The sequence below is a fragment of the Ailuropoda melanoleuca genome, chromosome 15 (assembly GCF_002007445.2).
Source record: "Ailuropoda melanoleuca isolate Jingjing chromosome 15, ASM200744v2, whole genome shotgun sequence".
In the NCBI taxonomy this organism is placed as follows: Eukaryota; Metazoa; Chordata; class Mammalia; order Carnivora; family Ursidae; genus Ailuropoda; species Ailuropoda melanoleuca.
In genome coordinates this window covers 627,243-639,391 of record NC_048232.1, presented here as the reverse complement: position 1 = coordinate 639,391, position 12,149 = coordinate 627,243, and the positions used below count along the sequence as shown (strand labels likewise).

General features: G+C 46.2%; 1 protein-coding gene across 5 annotated transcripts in view; it reads left to right on the top strand.

The window, feature by feature from the left end:
• LARP4B (La ribonucleoprotein 4B) overlaps positions 1 to 11,281 on the top strand; it is a 65,038-nt gene extending 53,757 nt beyond the window's left edge. For 3 of the 5 annotated variants that reach the window (XM_034644209.1, XM_034644210.1, XM_002924265.4), the window contains 4 exons: positions 3,650 to 3,814; positions 6,139 to 6,263; positions 6,358 to 6,466; positions 7,632 to 11,281. In XM_034644209.1, the coding sequence (XP_034500100.1) occupies positions 3,650 to 3,814; positions 6,139 to 6,263; positions 6,358 to 6,466; positions 7,632 to 7,904 (672 nt within the window). In that variant the 3' untranslated portion in view covers positions 7,905 to 11,281. The remainder of the gene's footprint in view (positions 1 to 3,649; positions 3,815 to 6,138; positions 6,264 to 6,357; positions 6,467 to 7,631) is intronic. The other 2 variants (XM_034644211.1, XM_034644208.1) reach the window with 1 other exon arrangement.
• The last annotated feature ends 868 nt before the right edge of the window (positions 11,282 to 12,149 follow it).

Below are 12,149 nucleotides of genomic sequence, written 5' to 3'. Positions count from 1 at the left end.
AATATTGAACCATGCTTGCAGCCCAGGAACAAATCCCACTTGATTGTAGTGAACGATTTTTTTAATGTATTATTGGGTTTGGTTTGCTAGTATTTTATTGAGAATTTTTGCGTCCGTGTTCATCAGGGACATTGGCCTGAGGTTTTCTTTTTTTTAAGTGGAGTCTTTATCTAATTTTACAGTTAGGGTAATGCTGGTGGAATTCCCCTGGGAAGCCATTTGGCCCTGGATTTTTGTTTGTTGGGAATTTTTTTTTAAGTACTGATTCAATTTCTCTGCTGGTTATTGGTCTGCTCAGATTTTCTTTTTCTTCGTTTTTCAGTTTTGGTAGATTATATGTTTCTAGGAATTTATCTTTTCTTCCAGGTTGTCTAGTTTTTTGGCATATAGTTTTTTTTATAATATCCTCTTTATTATTATTGTTCGTATTTCTGTGGTGTTGGTTATTTCTTTTCTCTCATTTGTGACTTTATTTATTTAGGGTCCTTTCTCCTTTCTTTTTGGTAAGTCTCGCTAGGAGTTTATCAGTTTTACTAGTTTTTTCAGAGAACCAGCTCCTGGTTCCATTGATCTGTTCTGTTGTTTTCTTTAGTCTCTGTATCACTTATTTCTGCTCTCATCTTTATTATTTCCTTCCTTCTGCTGGCTTTAGGCTTCGTTGTACTTTTTCTAGCTCCTTTAGGTGTGAAGGTTAGGTTGTTTGAGATTTTTCTTGCTTCTTGAGGTGGGCCTGTATTGCTATATCCTTCACTCTTAGAACAGCTTGTGCTGCATCACAAAGGTTTTGGACCACTGCATTTTCATTTTCATTTGTTTCTGTGTGTTTTTTTATTTCTTGTTTGATTTCCTGGTTGACCCATTCAGTCATTGTTTAGTAGCATGTTGTTTAACCTCCTTGTATTTATGGTCTTCCCCAATTTTTTCCTTGTGGTTGACTTCAAGTTTCATAGCGTTGTGGTCTGAAAATATGGATGGTATGATCTCAGTCTTTTTGTACTTGTTGAGGCCTGCTTTGTGACCTAATATGTGGTCTTTTCTGGAGAATGTGTGTTGTGTGCACTTGCAAAGAATGTGTATTCTGCTATGTTAGAATGCAGTGTTGTGAACATATCTGTGAAGTCCGTCTGCTCCAGTGTGTCACTCAAAGTCATTGTTTCCTTGTTGATTTGCTGCTTACATGATCTGTCCATTGCTGTGAGTGGGGTGTGAAAGTCCCCTACTGTTACTGTATTAGCACCAATAAGTTTATGTTTTTTATTAATTGATTTAGATATTTGTGTCTCCCATGTTGGCTGCATAAATACAGTTTTTAGATCTTGTTGGATTGTCCTCTTTACTGTGATATAGTGCCCTTCTTGATCTCTTGTTACAGTCTTTGGTTTAAAATCTAGTTTGTCTGATACAAGTGTTGCTACTCTGGCTTTCTTTGACATGCATTTGCTCGGTAGATGATTCTCCACCCCCTCACTTTCAATCTGGAGGTGTCTTTGGGTCGAAAATTAGTCTTTCATAGGTAGCACATAGATGGTCCTTGCTTTTTTTAATCTGTTTTGATGCCCTGTGTCTTTTGATTGGAGCATTTAGTCCATTTACATTCAGAGTGATTGTTGATAGATACGTATTTAGTGCCATTTTATTACTTGTTTTGTTGTTTCTGGAGATTTTCTCTGATCCTTTCCTGTCTTTGTCATTTTTGGTCTCTCTTTTCCCCTCAGAGAGTCCTCTTTAATATTTGTTGCAGGGCTGGTTTAGTGGTCATGAACTTCTTTAGGTTTTGTTGGTCTGGGAAACCCTTTGTCTCTCCTATTCTGAATGAAAGCCTTGCTGCATGTGGTGTTCTTGGATGCAGATTTTTCCCATTCAGCACATTGAATATATCATGCCACTCCCTTCTGGCTTGCCAGGTTTCTGTTCAGAAATCTCCAGCTGACCTTATGGGTCTTCCTTTGTAAGTTAATGACTTATTTTGTCTTGGCGCTTTCAAGGCTTTTTCTTTATCAGTATATTTTGCAAATTTAATTACAGTATGTCTTGGTGTTGGCCTGCTTTTGTTGATTTTGATGGTAGTTCTTTTTCCCTCCTGGGTAGGGATGTCCATGGTCTCCTTCCAGCCAGATGAGGGAAGTTTTCAGCTGTTACTTCCTCACATAAACTTTCTGCCCCCTTTTCTCTCTTCTTCTGGAACTCCTGTGACAAAAATGTTGTTACGTTTGAAGGAGTTGCTGAGTTCCCTGAGTTTCTTCTCGTGTTCCATAATTCTTTCTCTCTTTTGTTCAGCTTCATTACTTTCCATTACTTCATCTTCTAGGTCACTGATTCATTCCTGTTTCTTCCAGCCTGAGGTTCATCGCATCAGGCCTGTTTCCAGTCTTGTGTATTATGCTCATACTCTGATCGATTGTTGTTTTTGTTGTTTTTGGGTTTTTTTGCTCTTTTATCTCTGTGGTAAGGGTCTCCCTGATGCCTTCTATTCTTTTCTCAAGCTCATGAGTATCCTTATGATCATTACTTTAAGTTCTCTATCAAGTACATTATATCTGTTTTGCTTAGATCTCTGGCTATGGTTTTATCTTGTTCTGTCATTTGGGATGAATTCTCCCACGAGATGGTGGGATTTTTGTCAGTGTGGGTCTCTTTTCACTCTTTAACCTGCTGTCTTTTGAGTTCTAACAGATTTTCTCCAGATTCTGCTTCCATAGGGAATCATCTTTCTTTTCGTTTAAGCTGCTGGGCAGTGTTGGTCCTTTGCAGCTAAGTGAGACCCATGAAAGCATTGTTTCCAGAGTATCCTGCCTTCCACAGAGACAGCTGTCGCCCTTCTGTTCCTTATCTTCTCCAAGCAACTGGACACTCAAAATATGACTGTAGCTTGTTAAAGCAATTTGCTTTGATAATTTTTCAAAAAGATACATCATTGCCTTTCTTCTGGGATCTTGGGTTTATAAATTATTCTTAGATATAATTATTATGAAGAAAATAAGGAATCTGATAAAAATCTGTCATCAAATACCATGTTTTTACATAACGATTTTAAAATATAGAGTGTTTGATTGAATTAGGTTTCAGATAACTGAAGCCCTTTCCCCCTTCTTAAACTATTTTTTTTAAACAAATCTTTGTAAAATTTCTTAACATAAGTTTCAGAGAGTTCAGAGTGGCATTTTTTTGTTTATTTCTTTCACTGTCTCCTTTGTAAGTTGGATGACAGGCACTCCGGTAATAACACAGTCCTTGTCTGAAGATGCGTACGGTCAGTGGCTATACTCAGGCTATTGTGATGTTTGACCAGTGGGGGTTGAGTTTGCCTCCCACTCTTGCCCGTCCTTGTCTCTGCTGTGCTCAGCTGCATGCCTGTGTCCCCCTGGTCTGTGTTGGCTGACTGCGGACCGGAAACCAGACGGTCTTGGCATCGCAGAGAGGTAGCTCCATACAGCCGGGGTGGTCCCCAGAGGGTTCGGCTTTGCAGCTGTGCTCCTGATGGTTACGGTTGCCTAACAGATGACCTTTGCTTAAATGACGAAGGATGGCGGTGTTTGGGAGACAGAGGCGGAAATCGAGCTAGAGCGGATTGGTCGCCTGCCCTTCTGCTCTGTGTCTCCGTCTCGGACGGTCTGTGCTTCTGCAACATGACAGTGTTGTTCTCTTTCAGAGGAGTCAAACTCAGTCTCCAACGCCACCAAAGCCCCCCTCCCCGAGCTTCGAATTGGGACTGTCCAACTTCCCTCCGTTGCCTGGGGCAGCAGGCCACCTCAAGACAGAGGACCTGTTTGAAAACAGGCTGTCTAGCTTGTTAATAGGGTCCTCAAAAGAAAGGGTAAGATACATACCGCTAATGTTTGCTTAGTGCCGAGTTTGCACCAGGCGCTCTGCCACGCTTTCGAACAGGCAGTCTTTGTATGTGAAAGAGCTTCAGAGAGGGCGAGTGATCCAGAGACCACGTGGACCTGGAGTGGAAGGGTCAGGCTTGAACCCGGGCTAGACCTTCTCTGTTAATTCCCTCACTGCCTTCCAAGGTCAGAGGTGGAAACCGGCGTCATGTGCCGTACAGACGCTCTCTGTCACCCCGAGGCTCAGATACACTTTTATTGTTGTTACTCAGAACCTGCTTTTGTTTTACAAGTCTACAAAATAAAACAGAAATCTGAGTTACAACAGAAGTGATACAATTTTTAGTGACCCACGCTCTAACAAGGAGCCCAGAAACATGCTACCGTAGTACTGGTTGGCGGCTTTGGTCAGGTGTGCGACCACACTAGCTGCTCTCCCTCTTCTGCGCTGATTACATCCCCAAGCATCAGGCCAGCTACAGAAGCCAGAGCGCACTTGTCTACAGTGTTCCTTCTGGGTTCTGTAACAGTTAACAAGGCACGAGGGTCTGTGCAGCTGCCGGGACTGACGTGTGGCGCCTACGTGAGCTCTCGGGGGCCAGAGGTGTGGGACACCTAACAAGTTGCCACGGTAACGTGTCCTCCTGTGAGATCTCTGCCTGGCTCTACACCACAGTCACCTACTACCCCCAGATAGGAGTCCCTCTGTGTCCAGGCCAGGGCTCAGGGAGGGATTTGTAAAGCCCCGTGTTCAGTCCTCGTCCTGCTGCTGCATGGTTCCTGCTTCTCTTGTTCACCTTTGAGGTGGAGTGGACTCCAGGAATCTGTACGTTACAGTAACAATCACATACTGCGTTTGGTGTGTCTTGTGCATTATTTTAAGTCTTAAACTTTCAGACAGTGGTCTCTGGGTTACTGCTGCCTTCTCCAGTAATGTTAGAGCCAGTGTGGTTGAGGAACCCTGACTTCCAATGTCCCCCCTGGCCTTACTCCCCTTGGTGGCAGGCACAGGAGGAGAACAGGCCAGCCTCCACCCCGCTTCAAAAGCAGCAACTACAATTTTTTACATTTCTAGTCTCTCTGTGTATTTTTTTTTAAAGTTAGGTTTTTTAAGAAACAATATCTACTTTAAACAAGCCTGGCTGGATTCCACAGCAGGGGGAGCCACAGCTTCTCCGTGGAGCCCCTGCCACCGCTTTTTCTGTTGCCTTGGCGCCTGAGTGTGGGAGCTGGCGGGGAGGGGCTAGGCAGCTCGTCCCCATATGTGAGCTGGGTCACACGCTGGCTGCCGTCTGCACTCCGGCAAAGCAAGGCCATACCCTGGAGTAGATGCACCTTTACAGAAAGGAGGCATTTTGCACTCCCACATTCCCGCCGGCCTTGCTTCCTTCAGCTGAGCATGGACTTGGAAGAGTCTGGTTTTCTGGCAGGGCTGCAGCGCCAGGGGCAGGGGGCACAGATGGTGCCGTCCTGCCCGCCCCTCCCTCTAGATGGCCTCAGTGCCGTCTGCCTCTGAACCTTTGATCTGCCCTGAAAGTAGAATTGTAGGAAAGCGCTCTTTGCGCACGTACTGACTTCCAATGACGTATTCGACACACGGCATGAGGAAGACTGCCCTGGTGAGCTGCTGGTGTGCGTGGGGGGCGCTTTCTGGAGTAAGAGCACTGGTGGTACTCACGTCTTTGTCCCACGACCAAGGACAGATTAATGTCCACGTTCCAAGCTTCCATTTCCTCGGCTGTTAAACTTCGAAATCATAGACTTGCTGCCAGGGGTAGGAACTGTCAACACCTGCCACCCCCCTTGAGACACCCAAATTTATGTCTATCTTGAAGTGTCGATCTTTTTGGTTTTAGTTACAAGAAGGAGCCATACGGAATTAGGTTGGGAACTCCATATGTAACAGATATTTGAGGGCGCCAGGCTGTGCTAGGCGCTGGGGTGTCAGGAATAAGATGCCTTTGACACTTATTCTATGGAGAAAACAAGCTTGTGGACAATGAACGTGGAGGTCCAGGGGGTCCTGAGTCCCAGAAGTGACGAGGTGTTTGCGGGCAGTGGGGGAGTGCTCTGGAGGACAGGCAGGGCTCTGTTTTCTCATGCTGCTAGTTACCAGTGCTTTCAGCTGCTCCCCTTGGTCGAGGCCATGCTTTCAGCCCCGGCAGAATGACCCCAGTGCCCCCAAGAGGAAGGTGGGAAGCCTCCGTGTCATTCAGACTGGGACCTTTGGTGGTGTGTTTAAGGTCATTAGAACAGAAAGCTGAGGGCTATGTCTCTACCCAAGTTAAACTGTCCTTTCCCTGGTTTCCAGAGCCTGAACGCGGATGCAAGCACGAACACACTCCCCGCAGTGACCTCCAGAGAGCCCTTGGTGCCGGCTCCCTGCGCTGTGTCTGCAGCCTATGGGCGCTCCCCCTCCCCTGCCTGTCTGCCGGAGTAAGTACCGCTTTCTGCCGAGGCTCCCGTGCTCTTAGACCGCCCCTGCCTGTCATGAGCGGGAGATACAAACCTTGGGTGGCATTTTTTACAGGGATCCCAAGGTGGTGGAGAAGCAGAGAGAAACCTCGAGTGTGGACAGACTTCCTTCTGCCCTAACTACAACGGCGAGTAAATCGGTGCAGGTGAACGGCGCTGCCACGGTACGTGTCCCGGCCGCCCTTCCCGCCCCAGGGAGGAGGGGCTTGGTGTTCTTTTTCTGTGTCAGCTTATTTTCAGTGAAGTCTGGTTTGCTGGGTTTTTTACGTGTGTAGGTGCTGTGCTTTCTGCTCTGAATACCTGGAGTATTGCTTTTGACTTCCCACTGGGTTTCCTGGTTATTTCTTCCTGCTGCCCCCATGGGCTTCTTACTTCAGTGTTGGTTAAGAGAGGTTGTCTTTTGGAGTCCTAAGACTGCACCCCGTGTTCTCCATGGATTCCGATCACTTGGGCGAGTGTCGCCCCAGCGGATGCTAGGGAGATGCTGCACACCCCGCCCACCTGCTCCCACCCAGGCAGCTCCGTCCTGGCCGCAGGCCCCCTCCGGCTCCTCTGCGTCCCTCCTTCCCCCTTGGTTCACCCGGCCTTGTTTATTGTGATTCGTGAACTTTTGTCAGTTAGACTGGGGAGTTAAACCCTGTTCATAATGTTGCATCTTTAAAGGAAACATTTTTATAGATTACAGTTACTTTTAAGTTAGTACATGGCTTACGGAGGTGACGTAGTTTTAAGTTTCTCTTGTTATTTCAAGCTTCTCTTGTTATTTCAAGCTTCCACTTACCTGAAAAATTAACTTTTTAAAAAAAGTTTTTAACTGTGTGTTCACCCTTCCTGAGTCCACACTGCCAGCTTCTGGTGGTTTGAAATGGGCACAAACATTATTTAAGCTCCTTGGTACAAAGTGATGGGTTGCGTGGTTTGGCCGTTCCAGGAAGCCCGTGCTGTGGGAAGTGAGGGTGTTTTCAAGGACGTGTGAGTGGAGAAGGTAGATGCTGCTTCCAGCTCTTTCCAGGGACACCTTTTCTTACACCTGCTTTTATGCTTTCGTGTGACTCGAGAGTGCACAGAGGTCGGCACTGCCTATCTCAGGACCTTTTCTGGTTTTACCCATTCTTATGTTTCTAGAGTATCTTGGAGGGAACCTTGTGCTGCAGGGGAAACAAAAGTTGTTGAAATTTATGAACTTTTACAGGTGACAGCACTTTTGAGTGTGGAATTGAGTACCTGCTGAAAACTTTGTTCACTTTTCCAACTAAAGTGAATTTACTTTCACACATTTTGGAGATGTCCTTTTGTGCATGTAATCCCAGCATTGTGTCTGTTTCCCAGGAATTGAGAAAACCCAGCTACGCGGAGATTTGTCAGAGGACGAGTAGAGAGCCTCCGTCTTCCCCGTTGCAGCCCCCAAAAGAACAAAAGCCCAATGCCGTTGGTTGCGGGAAGGAAGAAAAAAAGCTCGCTGAGAGAGAGCCCCCTACCCCCAAGTCCAACCCGGGACCACCCAAAGACCAGAGGAGGCCGCCGGGCCGCCGGCCCTCGCCCCCGGCTTCCGGGAAGCGTCCACACAGAGAACAGAGCACCCCTCCCAAGTCCCCTCAGTGAGCGCTGAGGTCTGGGAGGGCTGTAAAGAGCTGGGCTCGCCACAACTAAGCACTGTCCCACTCGGGGCCAAGAATGAGCCGCTGGTTAGGGGCTTGCAGTGTAGACAAGGCCAGTGAGGTGCCTGCAAGTGATTTTTCTTCCATGAGTCGGATTTTCCCCCTCTTGAAAAAAAATCTATTTTTCAGGATTTAATTAATATAAACCTTATTTTAGGTTGGTGCTTAACTGGAGGTGATGCATAAGTCTGATTTTTTTCAGGATAGAAAATGCATTTATCCTAACAAATTGATATTTTTATTAAGCCTCCATGTGGCTATGAATGCAAGCTATGTATAGTGAGTTTTTCTAAATGAAGCGGGACGATGCTACTGCATTTGTTAAAAATAACTGGTTAGCCAGCGCGTTCCTCTGAGATGTCCAGACCGATGGGTGGGCTGAGGACAGCTGGGCTCGAGGCTGGAGGCAACACGGTCAGTGTGGCCTGGAGAAGAGATGGGGTCAGGCTGCGCCCTCACTGGCATGGGAGTTGTACTTCATTCAGAATCTTAGCAAGTGACTCTAGTGTTTTTGTTTTTGTTTTTTAAAGAAAGTATAGCCCGTTTTTGACCTGCTGGGCGAGATGCACCCAAGAGAGCTCTGAAACCTTGTGTTTTGTTGTGCTGCAAGCAAGTAACCAGCCTCTCACTCCTGTCTCAAGTGGCTGTTGTGTAAGATAGAGTCAAAGCACATTGTGAATAGAACTTAAATGAAAACATAAACCTGGTTGCCCACTGATGTGTCCCCACGAAAACGTACGCTGATGTTGTCTTGCTCCTGCGAGCTGGCGAGGAGGGCGTGGGAGCCAGCGTGGCTCCCGCGTCTCCCCCACATCAGCCAGCTCTGCGGGCGCCTTCCTGTACCTCCGCGTCAGCACACAGTGGAAGTGTTACTTAAGTCGTGGGAGTGTGGTGTCTGCGGTGCCCTTGGTGGGGAGGCTAACCGTTCCCTCCGAGACAAGGGTCTCACTGATTCCCTTCTGGAAGTGCTGCACTCTGAAGAACACGCATGCACTAAAGCTAGCAGTTTATAATAAAGTTAAATATAAATTATTTTGTTTTAAAATGCCTAAATTTTTTCTTGAAGTATTCTAAGCAGCAGACATTAAAACATTTCCTGCTAAATGTAACCATACACAGTTTATTCCACAAAAGGTTATTTAACAAGACTGAGGGTTCTTTTTAAAACATTATTTCCATCCAATATTTAAAGACTTGAATTTTATTTAAACTTGAAATGACTTTGCCTTAACTTTTGTATAAGACAGCTTAGAGTTGGTGGAGACTGGCCCCTGGGTTGGCACGAGTGGGTTAGAGCTGCTCAGTTGGGTGGGGCTGCCGCCGTGGGGGTCACTGAACGAGCGTTCTGTGGCACAGGACCTGGCAGTGGTGTCTGTGATACACCCTGAAGACCTTCAGCGGTTGACCTTTTTCAGATTGTTGAGAAATCCTGTAAATGCAAATAGTCGATACTGTATTAAATACGTGCACTTGGAAGTGTGTGCTTTGCTTGTACAGTTGTAAATAATCAGAACATATTAAAAAGGTACCCTAAAGAGAAAAATCTGATAAAAATTATTGATATATTATAAATGTTGCTATTGAGCTGGATGTAGATAAACTAAATGTTGTGGTTTGAATATTATTTTAATTTGTTGAGATGTTTTTCTTTTTCTGATACTGGTGTGTTGGACTGATTCTGCCTCTTTGCTGCTGCAGAAGGGAAATGGGAAGTCCTAGCAAAGCCTTCCGACGTTTTCATGCTCTTCTCACAAGTCTGTAAATATGTACTAATCATAGCTAATGTGAAAGCATAATGTAGGAAGCAGAAACTGGCAGGAGCTTCAGGAGAAAGTAAAAGATAATCTACTTAAAATCATAACTAGCTACGCATGATTCGCCCTGCCAGAGGAGAGCCCACCCTGGTGCGCTTGACCATCTCCTTCAGAGAAGCCGCTGGGACTCAAATATCTAGAAATTCACAGTGCTAGTGTTTTGCAGATGCCTGTAAAAGGAACATGGGGATTTCTTTTTTTTGTAGCTAAGGGATTGCTGACTTAAAAAATCAGTAGTTAATTGACTTCTGAGGCCCCAACTCGTGAGTACTGTAAGAAGAGCTGGAAAGGCAAGCCCCAGGAAGTCCTTAATGTAGCAGTTTTTGCAGGAAGAGTGGACACGGTCAGGCTTGGTCACCCCTGGGCTGCAAACCCTGTGGAGCTGAGAGACTGGTCTTCAGGAATGACGGATCCTTGCCCTGGCAGCAGGCCGTGTGCTAGAGCCAGCTGTAGCCGTCCACTGCAGGCAGGACGAAGGTGGTCACTCGTGACAGCCACGGGGCACAGCCAGCCACTGTGGTGGTGGCCGGTGCACGGGCAGGGTGGGGCCTTTGTGGTCCCACTGCCTCTGTGCCTGCCTACTGCTCTGCGGCTGCTGTCCACACGGCCCAAGTCTGTTGCATCCAGAGTCCAACCTCGCTCTGGTGGGATTTTTATAGCACCCTTTTTAATTAAGCAAAGGTGATATGCCAAATAGCTGTATAATGTCCAAAAAACCACCTTTCTGAGATCGCTGTGAGACTTTCCACTCGCAGAAGAGAATGGGAGCCAGCACAAGAGGGGGCTGGGATGCAGCGCGTAGGTGATGGCTCTGGCACGAGCAGCCAGCAGTTGGAGGCTTTGTTCCTTCTTAGAAACGGAAGTCTTTCCTTTCCCCAGCAGTATCTCAGGGTGTAGAATCAGAGATAACAGCAATCACAAATGACATTTTAACTTGTAAAATTGTGTGAGGATACTTACAATTTGGAAATAGAGGGATGAGAATCTGGCCCCACTTCACCAGACATGAATTTCCAGTAGAGTAGTTGCTTTTTACCAGTTTGTGTCCTGATGTTCCTGGTCTGGCCCGCCTGTCCCCGCCTCACTGATTGTCACTAGCGGGTGGCAGAAGACCGATCAAGAGGCTGTATTAGCCAGGATCACGCAGTTTACATTTAAAAAGCCGGTTCAGTTTGTTACAAGGGCAGCGGGTGAGGAAAGTGCGTGTCCGTGCCCGCCGCCAGCGAGCTGCGGTTGGGGGCTCGTGCGCTTCGTGGCCTGTCAGCCCAGAGCGCAGCAGACAATCGAAGTCAGAAGCAGAGCCAGCAGCCGCCAGTCCGCCGAGCGGGACGTGATGCAAGCTTTCTTGAGGGCCTTTGTTTTTGTTCTTCTTTTCATTAAGACTGGAATCAAGCTTACGTGTAAACTATTGATAATTTAAGTTTCCTTTTGTGTCATTCAGTGTAAAACTGTCTAATTTGAAAAAAAAATGTAGGTTATGAAAAATAAAGATTTAGGCACTGTTCAATTTTTCTTTTGATTTTTTTTTTTAATTAAAAATTCCTTCGAGAATACATCTTTTTAAAAAATAATTCTTGTCTCTTCCCATCAGTGTACATGAGAAGGGAAAGTGGTTGCCTCCAGCTCGTGTTTGGATTATCGAGGCTTCTCGCACGCTCTGAGTGTCTGCAGCGTGAGGGTCCCCCGGTCAGCAGAGTGGTCTAAGGCATTCAGGGGAGCAGTGCACGGGATCCAAGATTTACCACAGAGCTGAATATCCCTACGTCGGGATCTTCTGTTTCTTGTGTTAAATGGCCTGTCTCTTGTGAGATGTTCCCATAGAGACACTTGATGATGGGTCCTTGTGGTTTTCAAATCAGATGTGAGCCTCAGAAACAAAGTAATTGACTCACCCCTAAATACTGGTGATGCCAGTGCTGCTCAAGGCTGGGGGGGGCTGAACAGCTTAGTGTATCACTGACGTGCACAGATGGTCTGCCTAGACGTTAACTGACTGATTCTCCTCTGTGAGCTGCCTGTTCATTTTCTTTTCCCATTTTTTTCTACGGGATTATCTTTTTCTTACTGATGTGTTCCTGAACTGTTTGGCTACTAACTCTTTGTTATGTATGTTACAAATATTTCCCCTCAGTCTCTACCAGTTGTCTTAACTTTTTTAGAGTATGTTTTATCTTACACTTTTTGATTATCTTGTAGTAAAATTTATCATTCTTCTCTTTTGTGGTCCTAGCGTCTTGGTCTTGTTGATGAAGTATTTCCCTGCTCGGTAGGCGTGAAGATAACCTGCGTGTGTGCGTGCTCGTGTGTGCATGCCTGCGTGTGCACGTTCAGTCCGTCTGGAATTGCTGGCCTGTACGTGCATGTGTGGTCTGGGT